The 16028-nt window shown below is 42.9% G+C and overlaps 1 protein-coding gene across 1 annotated transcript in view; it reads right to left on the bottom strand.

Annotated features, from left to right (window-relative positions):
- LOC127645619 (tenascin-N-like) overlaps positions 1–16028 on the bottom strand; it is a 63249-nt gene that overhangs the window by 35981 nt on the left and 11240 nt on the right. The window contains exons 3-4 of the mRNA XM_052129287.1: positions 15386–15760; positions 1161–1424 (exon numbers count right to left, since the gene is read on the bottom strand). Coding sequence (XP_051985247.1) covers positions 1161–1424; positions 15386–15760 — 639 coding nt within the window. The remainder of the gene's footprint in view (positions 1–1160; positions 1425–15385; positions 15761–16028) is intronic.

The raw sequence follows: 16028 nt of genomic DNA, 5'->3' as shown, positions 1-16028 counted from the left end.
GATTTGTATAAATACCTTTAACAAATCCCACTTAAAACACAATTAAATTTAAAGATGAACTGTGTCATTTCTGTGCCCATTGCATCACCAAAAAGAATATCACAAATAATAACTGTTTTTTAAAAGGTTTGCAGAACACTATCCCCTCCTCTGCCATTGGCCGGACAAAGTGAAAGTCCTGCTTTAAACTCACACCATTGGTTGAGCCAGTGTTGCTATGTCAGGCTAGTTGGTATTCTCAAATAGAGCAATATTTTGATAGTGCCACAGAGTGACAGTTTTTACATGAAAACCACCCTGTGGTTCACATCTACAGTAGGTTGCTCTGCACACTAAATGTGGAATGGAGAAAGTATTTTAAAATTGAACAAATTACACACTTCACCTATAAGCCCAGTAAACATCTTAATAGTGCTATTAACAGTGGTTTTCAATGTGAAAAACACCAAAACATCAGAATGGATGTGCAAAAGTTTACTGGTTATCAATAGCATTGCATTCTACCATGATTCTACAGTGGCACTTTGTTGAGCATTGACTGACTGTGTCCTATGCTGGCAATTCATTTAGTTCATCACATCCAGGTAATCAACACTTGTTCTTGGGAGTCTAATGTGCTCTAGGAATTGTATGACTGACCACGTAAAAATGCTGTAATGATCATCTCTTTGTTCCACAACTGTAAACATTTCTTTCCATAAAATGTTTATGGCTTTTAAATGAACTCTACCAGCGTAGTTACATGTTGCATAATGGATCAATCAGAATTCCAATATGCTGCTACAATTCTGCCATTTAGTGACTAAACTGCATTTATTTATGTACAGTGAATAAGCATGACATGGTTTATTTTAGTCTGGAATTAAGAGATTAAATAAAACCCTTATGTTTAAAGGGATAGTTCACCCAGTGAACACAAAAGGAGATGTTAGCTATAATGTTAGTCTCAGTCACTATTCACTTTCATTGCAGCATTTTTTCCTCTTATAATGAAAGTAAATGGTGACCAAGACCATTCTGCCTAACAGCTCCTTTTGTGTTCCATGGGGAAAAGAAAGTAATGTGGGTTTGGAACAACATAGGGGTGAGTACATAATGACAGAACATTAATTTTGGGTGTACTATCGCTTAATGATTATTGTAAGTGCAATTCCTCTTACCAGTTGTGGCCTCTATCTGGTCAGATTCACTGTTGATGCCCCTGATGACAGCATATACGTTGACTATATATGTGACTCCGGGCCTGAGGCTTGTGATTAGGTAGGAGTTTTCCGTGTTGGCCACCTGGACCTCCTGAATGGCTCCCTCTTCTCCCTTTGGATAGTAGGACAGGATGTAGTACTCAGCTCCTCTCATAGACTCCCACTCCACCAACAGAGAGACATCTGTGACCTTGATCAGACGGAGATCTTTTGGCCCTAGAACTGAAGGAAGATGCAATGTCATCACTGGGTTTAAGGGCATTCGCTATGATGGCTTGCATCAGTTCTCCACTCATCCTTTAAACAGGGGTCCTCTTTTAGTGTTCCTATGCACCACTCTCTACAACTCTGTCATTTCACACTGCAAAAACTAATTTTCTTATCACACATTTTTTTTTTTCCAGTAAAAATATGCAAACATTCTTAATTACTTGAGAAGCAAAAATTGAGAATTACTTGAGAAGCAAAACTAATTTTGGGAATATGTTTTTTAATTTTTTATTTATGCTTTTAAAAAAGTATTTGTCAATGGGGTAATGAAATTAAACTTAATTTAAGATATATTCTCTAAAAACAACCCTTTTCCACCCTTTGTTCTCATTGACCTTTTTGCCTGTCATTTCAATTGCTTTCCACTCCTAATTCATCTACAAAAGAATAGCAAAAAATTAAAAGTTTATCCAATCAGAATTTATTCTTCGAGGTTTACAAGCAAAGTGTTTCACTAATCGCATGCCTGAAGCCATGCCGAAGCATCATGTGAGTCTGAGCTCCACCCTGTTAGGCCTTCAGAATCTCCGCATAATCCCTTAACACTGCAGTGAATAAGCATCTAAAGCCAGATTGCCAGATTTGTCTGCCAATCAGATTTATATATTTGTTCTTGGTGGGTGTGGTCTTTAGGATATGTCCCAGCCTTCTAGCTGGCCATGAGTCATGCTTTAACTGACGTACGTAATTTGAAAGCTATGAGCACAAGATCTTGATGACAAGTCGGCTGTCATCACTGCCTCATCACCATTGAGAAAGAGATCCTTATGGATTTAAAAACCTGAGATGTTCTGCATGATCGAGTGATTGATTAATTAAACAGGAATGGAAGGCTGATTTTCACTTCATGCTTATTGATAAGTGCTTTTTGCATTGTTATAGCAACATCAGGAATTTTCTAAGTGTAAATTAGGCTGCTTAAGCATTCAGCATCAGATCAAGTTTTGAAAAGTAATCGTGTACCCTGACGAAACAAAATTAATTGCAAGTAAAATTTAAATCACAAATATTATTAGAGTGCTTTTTAGACCTCCTTGGTTCTGGCTTTCGTGCATGGAGATGTTTTTAAATTGTCAGTTGGTATTATTAGTTGACTGCCACGTAATGTAGGATGGGCATACAATGTCTTATTCATTGTGAAAATTGTGTTTTCTTAATGGCATGAATCCCATTGAAGGGGATAATTTAAGCCTAGGCTTAAAATGCACAGGCTGTGGCTGTATATATATATATATATATATATATATATATATATATATATATATATACAGTAAAATCCTAAAGCTTTCTCACATTTTTGAAGTTAATCTTGCCTAATCTTATCAAAGACCTGGTGATCTTGAGGTTTACAGAACATCTGAGTTGGTTATTAGATGAGAATATTCATTTAAACTGTGATTACTTTGTTGTTTGATGTTGTTAATCTCCATCAAGGGATTCTTTAAAAACTGTGCATCAGAGGAAGAAAAGAGGGGAGAATCCAAGTAACAAATACGGAAGCTCCAAAGACAGACAGGCAGTCAGCTGCCCAGGTAGCTAATTTTCCACTCACACATTTCTAACCAGCTTTAGGGAAAAACTTAAAGGAGATGTTTAATTTAAGGGAATACTGCAAGAGAAAGAAAAATCAGGGGAATCCATGAGGGGAATACAGGGGTGCTTTGTGGAGACCATATTATACCCAGAAAAGAATGAACAGCAGGTTTGGATATTGTTCCACATGGTTAGGGGCAGGAAGTCAAATGTTTTCCTTCAGTTCTGCAGGAGCCTTTCCATCCAGTGGTGGTTAATAGGCTCCTTCCTGCTGTTTTCTCCAGGCACTGCCAGTAACAATTTCACCCATAAATAATACCCCAGAAAGACTAATGAATTACCATCAGACGACTGGAAAGAGAGTGTAAGTGCCATAAATGTGTGATCTCATTGAGTGATTGTAATGAATTACCAAACCAATTAAAAAACAATTACTACACACTTCTGTTTGTATTAAGACAAGCTTGCATAAATCAATGGTGGTGGATCATCGAGAAACATCAGCCTGGTGCTTAAAGCATTTTGAATTATTATGGACTTGCAGTTAGGAGGGCCTTCACACTGGCATGCATGATGAGGAAGCAAGTGTATCTTACTAATATTTCTTGTCTCTTCATTTCAAAATAAAATTAATGAGATGGAGGGGATAATGCAGAGGAATAATTGTGATTGCAAAGTATAATACTAAGAGAGCATGATAACACTTTTCCATTAAAATGACTCTGGGACCAGTTGTTTAAAAGCTGTTGCAAAAATGGTACAGAAAAGTACATTTAGTTCTGAGAAAAGGTGTAGCATTATTTGTTTGCAAATGCCACTTGGTTTCATATTTTGTTATCTAATGCAAAATGAAAATTCACACTTTAACTGTGGTTTAAATATTCAAAAGTGTCCAAAACGTATTGGGGGCCTACTATATATGTGATACATTTGATAAGATAACCTATAATTATCAGGGTTTATTTTGTTTGTTTTTTGTCACCATTTGTATTTAATGAAACAAAACCGTAGAGCCATGCTAATCTTTTGATGATCAACCACATTTACATTGAATGTTGAAACATTTCATGGTCTTTTCTTATCTGTTTCTCAAACAGGCCTAATCTGCATGGGTTTGTAATAGTTTTCCACAAGTCAGTCTAGATTTTAACAAAAAGTAGGTTTTTTATATATATATTTATTATTTTTGTACATCAATTTTGGCAATGGAGACTGTACTAAAAGTGTTTTCATTTCACACATTTTCATTAATATTTACTAAATTCTGTTTTGACAGATGCCTGATCATGAGTAGGGTCTAAATTCCACCTCTGTGCCCCCTAGAGTGAGTTATTTTTGCACTTGACACTGCACAGCCTGTAGAGGGAGAAGAGTGTAGATGAGTATTTTTTTATTTTATTTAAATATTTTATTTTTTGTCATTAAAAAAATACTGTATATAATATTGTAATCATATGAATAAATGGGTTCCCTATCAAAAAGCTACACTTTGATTCTGTGCTGATTTAGCTCTTTGGGAACATCTTTAGGAGTTCCAGCTGTGAATATGTGTGCAACACGTCAATTAAATTGATTAGAATTTATAGAATTTACATCATAGGATGCACCTGTAGCAGGGCTATAAATAGATGCATGACAGGTGCATCGTCAGGTCTTTTGTCTTCAGACCACTCTGTGTGTGTGTTGTGCTTCTCAAGCTGTCAGAACTTTCTTTTCCTCTGTTAGGAGTTAGAATTTATTAGGCAGTGAGCAGAAATCCTTTTCTCCTTTCCAAGAATGAGTGTGAAGCAAAGCAAAGAGTTTTGTTTTGTGTGTTTGGGGGAAGAGCATGCTGCTCTTGCGTTGGGGTGGGGTGAGTGCGAGCATTGCGATCTGTTTACAGTCAAAATGCTTCACACTCGTCTCGCTTACTTCCAAGAGTCAGCGCCCAATCTTTCATCGTGGGGCTCTGGCATGGATCTGGCTGAGGAGCGAAAGACGGGTCTGCCACTCTCACGGTTTATGTGGCCATTCTATCGGCTTGCCACGCCTTGATTGACGGGATGCCGTTGGGGAAACATCCCCTGCTTGCTTCGTTCTTGGAGCTATGCGTTTGAGACCTCCTGCTAGGACCAGGATCCCTTCATGGGACTTAGCAATAGTCCTTGAGGGTCTGGTTGAGATGCCCTTTGAACCTCTAGAGTAAGCGTCTGTTAAACTTCTGACTCTCAAGATTTTTCTTATGGCAATTACTTCTCTAAAAATAATTGGGTATCTGCAGGCTCTGTCTGTCTTGCCATCCTGCTTAGATTTTGCCCCAGGACTGGCTAAAGAAATATTGCAACCTCATCCTGACTACCTGCCTAAGGTTCCTTTCTCAACCATACATCCAGTCACTCTCGAAGCCTTCTGCTCCCCGCCGTTTACAACGCCGGAGCAGGAGAGACTTCGTGGACTGTGTCCAGTCCGTGCCCTTCAGACTTATGTCCACTGCACTAGCCAGTGGCGTAAGTCAGGGCAACTATTTGTTTGTCGTGGGGGCCATAACAAAACGGCTGCCACCAAGCAAACTATGTCACATTGGGTGAGGGATGCTATTTTCCTGGCCTATGAGGGGCACGGACAAGCTTCTCCAGTAGGTATCAGGGCTCACTCTACCAGAGGGGTCGCCACTTCTATAGCTTTGGCCAGAGGTGTCCCTCTGCAACATGTTTGTAATGTGGCGGTCTGGCGCTCTCCACATACATTCATAAGATTCTATAGTTTGGATGTTCATGCGACTCAGGACTCTTATGTCCTTGAGTCTACATCACAAGCTCATGTCTGAGACCTCTCGCGCTCTTGTGAGCACAACTACACAACCGTAAGGGGTTCGGACATCCACAGTCAGGCGGCGTGGGTTTTCTCGTTCCCAAAGCGCTAAATCAGCGCAGCATCAAAGTGTAGCTTTTTGATAGGGAACGTTCAAATGTCAGATTTTTTGTCTGCTGTACAGTATTTTAATTATTTATTTAGTTTATATATAGCTATGAAAAAAATAAAAGAACAAATAATATCAGCAGTCTGGTTTGCCTATGCACTGTTTCACATCTCAGACAATGGTGTGTGTGTGTGAGAGCATGTATTTATCACTTTGTGGGTACCAAATAAGGATAGTAGAACCCAAAGTTTTTCCGGTCGGTCCCCATGAGGAAAACAGTTTTAAACTGTTTCAGAAAACAAACTTATTATATGCCTGAAAAGACTGTTTGAGTTGCTGTTTGTGTGAATGAAAACCACATCTGCACCTAAGCAGACATGGCTACATGCATGGGAAGATTGCGTTTAGGAAGAATGCATGGGAAGAAGGGATGTGAGGGGAGCCACGATAATGCTGAAATTCCGTATAAATCTGCGGTAAAAGTTGGCAAACCCCAGAAAGCGTTGCAACTCCTTCACAGATGAGGGTTGAGGCCAATTGACCACAGCTTGGACCTTGCTATCATCCATAAGAACCCCTTCGGCGCTGATAATGTAGCCCAGGAAAGAGATTCGGGTCTGATGAAACTCGCATTTCTGAATCTTGCCGTATAGCTGATTGTCAATTAAGCGTTTCAGGACGGCTCGCACATCCCTAACGTGCACTTCGAGGGTCTCAGAATAGACCAAGATGTCATCCATGTAAACTATGACGTTTCGGTTAAGCAGGTCTCGGAATATCTCGTTGACAAAAGCCTGGAACACGGAGGGGCTATTGGAAAGTCCGAACGGCATAACCCGATATTCATAGTGGCCGGAAGTAGTAGAAAATGCTGTCTTCCACTCGTCACCCTTGCGTATGCGTATCAGGTTATAAGCATTCCGTAGATCCAGCTTGGTGAAGTACCGGGCTGTGCGAAGCATCTCCAAGGCAGCAGGAACTAACGGCAGAGGATATCGATATTTCACAGTCACCTCATTCAAGCCCCGAAAGTCAATGCACGGCCGGAGACCACCGTCCCTCTTCCTCACGAAAAAGAATCCAGCTGAAGCAGGGGATGTACAGGTAGTAATGAAGCCCTTGGATAGTTGTTCGTCGATGTAAGCCTGCATGGACTCAGTCTCGGGCTGAGATAACGGGTAAACTCTCCGGCGTGGTGGTACAGCCCCAGGTAGAAGTTCAATGGCACAGTCGCTCGCTCGATGTGGCGGTAGTTGATCAGCTTCTCTCTCGCTGAATGCCCGGCTTAAATCATGATAAACTGCCGGTACCTTATGAAGATTCGATTCCGTAGATGAAACGAGGCATGCTTCAGGACCTTGGACAGTGGGTGCGCAGTTCCTCTGACAACGGGGAGACCACTGTGAAATCCTCCTCTCTGACCAGGAAATCTGGGGGTTGTGATTCTCCAACCAGGGAAATCCTAGTATTACTGGATGAAGAGGTGAATTAATGGTAAACAGTTGTATAGTTTCAGTGTGCTGAGAGCCGATGTTAAGCGTGAGGGGTTGTGTGATATACTGTACTCTCCCGGTCCCCAGGGGGCGCCCATCCAGCGCTGCAACTGCCATCCGGGGATCTCAAGAAACGAGAGGAAGACGATGAGTTCTGGCAAAAGCAAGATCAACAAAACACCCTGCCGCTCCTGAGTCAATTAGTGCTTTAGTTTTGACACTCTCTCCATTTGAATTTAGCGAAATCTCCAAGATGAGTGAGTTTAGAGATGAAACATGAGGACTCACCGCAATCGAATCTGTGGATGTGGGTCTCCCAGGAGGTCTCACTGGACAGGCAGCTCTCAGATGACCAGGTTGAGCGCAATACATGCACAGATTATGCCGCCTTCTCCTCTCACGCTCGGCCGTAGTGATATGGGTGAAGCCGATCTGCATAGGCTCGGGTTCTGTGCTTACTGGGGGATTAACAAAGTAGTTAGTCTTGTACGATGAGCGGCGAGCCCGGATGAGATGATCGAGACGAATGGTGAGCTCCATAATCTGGTTTAAAGTCTTTCCATCATCGCGGCAGGCTAGCTCTCCCTGAAGCTCTGAGATGAGACCCTTTCGGTATAAGAGCTTGAGGGGGTCCTCAGTCCAGCCCGTCTGTGCAGCGAGCGTCCGAAAGGCGAGAGTGTAATCGGCCGCTGTGGAGCTTCCCTGGTGTAACGAAAGAAGGAGTTCCCCCGGATCCTTTCCACCCGCTGGGTGTTCGAACACCTCTCTGAAGTGAGTAACAAACATATCATAAGAGAGAGTAGAGAGCTGACCTCCTGACCACATCGCCGTTGCCCACTCCAGCGCCTTTCCAGTGAGGAGCGAACACACAAAGGAGATACGGCTGTCGTCGGTGGCATGCTCCCGTGACTGGTTAAAATAGATCTCACACTGCATCAGAAAACCTTTACAAGTGATGGGTGATCCAGTGAACTTTTCGGGGAATGACATTTTGGGATTTCTGGAAGGGGTAATCACAACAGGCTGTGAAGAAGCAGATGCGGCGGGCAATGGAGCCTGATTGGCGGCCGTGATCGCTGGGGTGAGTGATCGTACAGATTTCACTAGTTCCTCAGTGAGAGTAGTCAGTTTAACCAGCTGCTGACGATGTGTAACCAACTCCGATGCTTGTGAAGAATCCTCGTGGGCTAGGCGGAAAAAATCTGCTGGATCCTGTGGTGGCGAAGTGTTCTGTAGTGCAGAGGCAGAGGCGTTTGGATCCATTTGCAGTAGTTTATTAACACAAGCGATCAAACAGAGAGAAGCAGACATAAACAGAAACAGGCTCTGATGAAGGGACAATCCAGTAATCGTAATCAGACACAGGCAAGGGTCAGGGCAGGCAGCAAGGGTTCACAGAGTCGAGAGTCCAGGCAGAGATCTAAGGTCCAGATAATAACAGGGATCAGGGAATAACGCTTGGTAATGTCAGCTGAGCAAAACAACACTTCGCAAAGTAACAATGAAAGGGACAGTCCAGATATAGGGGAGATAATGATGAACAGGTGATGGTGATGAGGATAATCAGATAAATCAGGCAGGGATGGAGATAGATAATGACCAGAGGGAAAGATGGGAAGTGCAGTTCTAAAACTCTGGAGAGAGGGAGCGGATGAAACCAGAGGGAGGCGTAGCTGAGCGCTCCGTGACACTTATACTGTACTATAACATTTTATTGCTTCTGGTCTTTATGGCATAACATTTAAAGTGGCATCCTAGAATTCTCATAAGATTTTACAATCAAACAGGAGAAGTCAGACTTCTCCATATATTTATTAATGAATGTGGTTTAATGGCAGTTCCCTATAGCATTAAATATGGAAAATCCTTCAGACATTTAATAGACAGCTGAAACCCTCAAGGAATATTCTGAATCCAATTAGTCTCAAGATCATGACATTTTGACTAGTTTGCTGTGCTTGCTCTTACCTCCCCACTATTATCATTCTTGGACTAAATTACACTGTCGCCTAACTTCTCTAAGAACCCATTTCAGAAGGTTTAACACGGATGATATGTCACCCTGAGGCTCTGGCCATGGCTAACATTTTTTAAAACTCAGCTCCTTTGTCCATGCATTCCAACTCTGAGGCACTCCATGTCTATCTGATGGTCTGGGGGAAAATGTGTGAGACAGAAATTACTTGATGAAAAAAGAATTCCCTTGTGCTAATGAGGCCTATCTTTTACTGCTTTGCTCCAGCAGGAGACTGAAAAACAAGAGCGTTAATATGGGTAAATTAACTTAAAATGCTCTTATATAAGTGTTCATTGCAAAAGCATCGCTAAATTGACTCTGCAGAGTCAGCACAATGTCAGAATCAGAATGACCTTCACTGCCAAGTATACTTACACACAGAAGGAATTTGTCATGGTGACAATAATATACATTTAAAACATATTCAAACATCACTTTTTACAAGAGTAGGGCAATAATTTTGTTCAAATATGTAATATACAGATAAAAAGTTATGTGCAAGGTGATTTAATGTATTGTCAAGTCAAGTGGTTTTTATTGTCGTTCAACCATATACAGTTAGTCCAGTACACAGTGAAACGAGACAATGTTCCTCCAGGACCATGGTGCTACATAAAACAACATAGGACAAACCCAGAACCACATGAGACTACACAGACTAAATAACATACATATATAAAGTGCACGTGCAAACATGTGCAAAAAGTACGGGACAGAACAATAAATTACTAAAAATTAACAGGACAATGGGCACAGTGAGAGACAGTGCAGCGCCGACCAGTACACAGTAGTGCAAAAAGATGACAGTTTCTAAAAATGCCAAATGTAATAACATACTATGAGATGAGTGTTCTATGCACATCACAGTTATTGAGGTAGCAGCCAGGTATAAAGTGACAATAATTAAAGTGCAACTCAGGACACGTGTGTGTATGTGTGTGTGTCAGTCCAGTCTCTGAGTATTGAGGAGTCTGATGGCTTGGGGGAAGAAGCTGTTACACAGTTTGGCCAGATGGCAGGAGGGTGAAGAGTTTGTGTGAGGGGTGTATGGGGACATTCACAATGCTGGTTGCTTTGCGGATGCAGTGTTTTTTGTAAATGTCTTTGATGGAGGGAAGAGAGACCCCGATGATCTTCTCAGCTGTCCTCACTACCTTCTGCAGGGCTTTGCTGCAGCTACTCAGGATGCTCACAATAGTCCCTCTATAGAATGTAGTGAGGATGGGGGGTAGGAGATGTGCTTTCCTCAAAGTTCGAAGAAAGTAGAGACGCTACTGGGCTTTCTTGGTAATAGAGCTGGTGTTGAGGGACCAGGTGAGGTTCTCCGCCAGGTGAACACCAAGGAATTTGGTGCTCTTGATGATCTCCACAGAGGAGCCGTCGATGTTCAGCGGAGAGCGGTCACTCTGTGCTCTCCTAAAGTCAACAACCATCTCTTTTGTTTTGTCCACATTCAGAGTCAGGTTGTTGGATCTACACCAGTCCGTTAGCCACTGCACCTCCTCTCTGTATGCTGACTCATCGTTCTTGCTGATGAGACCCACCACGGTTGTGTCATCGGCGAACTTAATGATGTGGTTCAAGCTGTGCATTGCTGCACAGTTGTGAGTCAGCAGAGTGAACAGCAGAGGACTGAGCACACAGCCCTGGGGGGGCCCCATTGCTCAGTGTGGTGGAGATGCTGTTCCCGATCTGGACTGACTGAGGTCTCCCAGTCAGGAAGTCCAGGATACAGTTGCAGAGGGAGGTGTCCAGGCCCAGCAGGTTCAGCTTTCCAATCAGGTGCTGAGGAATTATTGTGTTGAATGCTGAGCTGAAGTCTATGAACAGCATTCAAACGTATAAGTCCTTTTTATCTAGATGGGTGAGGGCCAGATGGAGGGTGTTGGCAATGGTGTCGTCTGTTGAATGGTTTGAACAATACGCAAACTGCAGTGAGTCTAGTGAAAGGGGCAGCTGGGTCTTAATGTGCCTCATGACGAGCCTCTCGAAGCACTTCTTGATGATGGGTGTGAGTGCGACTGGTCGGTAGTTGTTGAGGCAGGACACTGAAGACTTATTTGGCATGGGGACGATGGCGGTGGCCTTGATGTATGTTGGAACGACTGCGCTGCTCAGAGAGATGTTGAAGATGTCAGTAAAAACATCTGTCAACTGGTCTGCACATCCTCTGAGCACTTAGCCAGGAAGGTTGTCTGGTCCAGCAGCCTTCTGTGGGTTGACTCTATGTAGAGCTTTCCTCACATCAGCTGTGGTAAGACAGAGCACCTGGTCGTTGGGAGGAGGGGTGGTCTTCCTCATCACTACGTAGTTGGCTTTGCCTCTCTGATGGCCCGGGACAGTTTGTTCCTCTCTGTTCTTAGGGCAGCCTTGTTGCCTGCTCTGAAGGCGGAGTCTCGTGTCCTCAGCAGCACACGCACCTCCGCAGTCATCCAAGGCTTCTGGTTGGAGCGTGTGGTGATGTTCTTGGAGAAGGTGACATCATCAATGCACTTGCTGATTTAGCTTGTCACTGATGCTGTGTATTCCTCCAAGTTGGTAGAGTCGCCATGTGTTGCAGCCTCCCTGAACATGTGCCAGTCAGTACACTAAAAACAGTCCTGAAGAGCAGAGATTGCTCCTGCTGGCCAGGTTTTCACCTGCTTCTAGAGTGGTTTTGTGCATCTGACAAGTGGTCTGTATGCTGTAATTAGCATAACAGAGATGTGGTCTGAGTAACTGAGGTTGGGGGCGGGGCTCTGCCCGGTACGCCCCTGGGATGTTTGTGTAAACAAGATCAAGCGTGTTAGCCCCTCTCGTTTCAAAGTCCACATACTGATGTAATTATTATTAGTCTTGAAATTTGCATGGTTGAAATCTCCGGAGACAATAAACAGTCCATCAGGGTGAGCGTTCTGCAGTTCGCTCATAGCACCATACAGTTCACAGAGTGCTTCCTTAGCGTTAGCGCTGAGGGGAATGTGAACTCTGGTTACAATAACAATGGTGAATTCCCGTGGTAAATAAAAAGGTCTGCATCTAACAGTCACAAGCTCCACCAGCGATGAGCAGTAACTAGAGACAAGCATAGAGTTATTGCACCATTCCGTGTTGATGTAAACACACAAGCCACCACCACGAATCTTACCGCACAGAGCTGCATTTCTGTTGACATGAAACGAGGCGAGCCCATCTAGCTGAATGGCGGTTTCTGACGCTGAGCCACGTCTCCGTGAAAACAAAGACGCAGCAGTCTCTAAGCTCATGCTGCGTAGTCTGCAGGAGTCGGATGTAGTCCAGTTTATTGACCAGGGAGCAAGCATTTGAGAGCAGGATAGACAGGAGAGCCGGCTGGCTAGGGTTTGTATATTTAGCCTAGCATGGTCCCCCGCCCTCTTGCCATGCTTTCGCTTCCTCGCACACCACTTACGACGTCCCCTCCCCTGGGCACCGGCATCAGGCGACGCTGAGGACTGGAGGCCTGGTCTCCGCAGCAAGCCGAGTTTGCGTAGCATCATGCAGCTTGGTTGTTGCATAAATCTTATATTTTAACAGTATCTGGTGATGGTAGACACGAACACTGGTTGCTCAGATGTCCATGTGCCATAAAAGTCGGGCTAAGTGACAAAAATAGCACCGCCATCTTGGATCAACTGTTATTGTGCAGAATATGTAGGATACGTCAAATAAATATAAATGGAATATACATATGAATGAATAGTTGAATATGCACATGATTGTATTGTCACAATGGAGAGTATTGGGGCAGGTTTAACTGTTCATATAGTGAATGGACTGAGGGAAGAAACTGTTCTTGTGCCTGACTGTTCTGGTGCTCGGTGTTCTGTAGCGCTGGCCAGAGGGCAACAGTTCAGAAAGGTAGTGTGCTGGGTGAATTGGGTCCAAAGTGATTTTTCCAGCCCTATTCTTCACTCTGGAAGTGTACAGTTGGGGGGAGGTGAGAACCAACTCAGAAGTCCAGACTATACTCTGAAGTCTTCTGATGTCTGACTTGGTAACTGAACCAAGAAGTGTAGAGGATAGACTCAACTGAGTAGAACTGGATTAGCAGTGCCTGTGGCAGGTTAAATTTCCTCAGCTGGTGAAGAAAATACAACCTCTGCTGGTCCTTTTCACAGTGGAGTCAGTCTGGGTCTCCCACTTCAGGTCCTGTGAGATGGTAGTGCCCAGGATGACTACACCGCTACCACAGTACTGTTTAGAATTGTGAGCGTGATCGATACTAGGGTGTTCTCTAAAGTCCACAATCATCTCCACTGTTTTGAGCGTGTTCAGCTCCAGTATGTTTTGACTACACCAGTGAGCCAGCCTTTCAACCGCCCTCCTGTAAGCAGACTCGTCGTCATCTTGGATGAGGCAGATGACTATAGTGTTGTCTACAAACTTCAGAGGAGTCAGAGGAGTCATTTGGTGGTGCAGTCATTTGTGTACAGGGAGAATAGTAGTGGGGAGAGCACGCATCCCTGGGGGGCACCAGTGCTAATTGTAAATGTAAATGGTAATTGGTCTGCACTAATATAACACCTTTTTAACCTTAGCAGTATTCAAAGCACTTTACACTGCATCTCATTCACCCACTCACACACACATTTACACACTAATGATGGCAGAGCTGCCAAGCAAGGCGCTAGCCTGCCATTGGGAGAAACTTGGGGTTCAGTGTCTTGCCCAAGGACACTTCGGCATGTGGAGTCATGTGGGCCGGGAATCGAGCTGCAAACCCTGCGATCAGTGGCCAACCCACTCTACCACCTGAGCCACGGCCGCCCCTAAATGTGCTCGAAGTGAATTTCCCCAGTCTCTCTAACTGCTGCCTATCTGTGAGAAATCTGGTGATCCAATGACAGATAGAGATAGGACCTGAGAGCTGGGTTAATTTATTCCATAGGAGAGCAGCGATGATGGTGTTGAAAGCCGAACTAAAGTCCACAAAAGGATCCTTGCATAAGTCCCAGGTTTGTCTAGACATCGCAGTATGTAATGCTGTCCCATATTGACTGCATCATCCACAAGCCTGTTAGCAAAGGCAAACTGCAGGGAATCAAGAAAGGGTCTAGTGATATCCTTCAGGTGGGCCAACACCAGTCTCTCAAATGACTTCATGACCACAGATGTCAGGGCGATAGGTCTGTAGTCATTTGGCTCTACAATCTTTTTTCTTTGGGACAGGGACACTTGAACTAGAACTGGTGCTTCTTCTTCTTCAAAAGATTCAAAATATATCATATACTGTATACAGTCAGAAGTATAGTTACAAATTAGAAATTTGTTACTGATTCTGTTGTTTTCACTTGTAATTCACTACCTTTTGTAAATAATTCAAATACATGCAAACCGCTGAAAGTAATACAGCTTCATAGGTGATGTCCGACACTTTTAAATGGTGAAACCAATTCACAAACCAGTCTGAATTATTTGTTTTTTGAATAAAGGATCTATATCGAAATCACTAAATATCCCTGAAAAAGGTTTCCACTAAACAGGATAATGTCCTTATAAGATTTAACCTGTGATCTACAATATTAATTTGATGTTTTTGTCTTAAACATTATGAACATAAACACATTAATTATAACATTATTACTTAAAACTTAATTAAATTGATTTGTGTTTAAAGATTTGATCACATATTGACATAAAAGAGAATTGAGTAAAAGTCTCCTGCTACAATCAGCTATGTCATTATTTATGCCATTCACTCGTACTTTTGATACTTGAGTACTGTATATTTAATATCACAGTTTAAAACATTTGCTCATTTAAAATTTACTTTAAACATTTCTTATGGGTTATTTTAACTTGTACTTCTATATAGGTGTCTTTACCTTTACTGAAGTATTATGACTGTCTAATCTAAACCATTGAAGTGAATTTCAGTAGGTAAATAGTAGGTAAACTCAGACAGGGAGTAATACTGCAGTCCAATTTTTCTATGAACTAAAATCATAATTTAACTTGAAGAGATTCTTACCCATGGAGCAATCTTGTCCAAAGAATCCCTCATCGCAGATGCACTGTCCATCCATGCAGCGTCCATTGTCTACGCAGTTATTCAGACATGTCGCGACACTGCAGTCTTCCCCAGAGAATCCACTAAAGCACACACATTTGCCATTCACACAGTGGCCTTTATCATTGCAGTTGCCTGGGCATGTGAGCTGGCTGCAGTCATGCCCAGAATAACCTTCATAACAGACGCAGCGTCCATCAACACAGCGTCCGTTATCATTGCATTCATCAGGGCAGGATGAGATGGAGCACTCGGGACCCTCCCAGCCTGGGTTACACTTACAGCTGCAAGAGTCCTGCTGGTAGGTGCCATGCCCACTACAGCTAGTGTCCACACCTAACAAAAGATAATAGTCTTTGCTTAGCCTATTGAACATGAATGTAGAAAATTGTAATTTGGTACTTGATGCATTACTGTACGTATCCAAGGACTTTTATTTATCAGCATCAAGATTCTAGGTCACAGTTTTATATCTTAGGTCCTGTAACTACTTTTTCCCCTTTTAAAGCATCTTTCTGCTTTCACTAGTTCAACATAAATGGCCCTTCAGTGTGACAAATAACTTTTTAAAAGTACACATATTTATATGTACAATAACCTCTTA

Source organism: Xyrauchen texanus, chromosome 6, assembly GCF_025860055.1.
Source record: "Xyrauchen texanus isolate HMW12.3.18 chromosome 6, RBS_HiC_50CHRs, whole genome shotgun sequence".
Lineage (NCBI taxonomy): Eukaryota > Metazoa > Chordata > Actinopteri > Cypriniformes > Catostomidae > Xyrauchen > Xyrauchen texanus.
The sequence above is the reverse complement of the archived record's forward strand: the minus strand, read 5'-3'. Positions and strand labels throughout refer to the sequence as shown.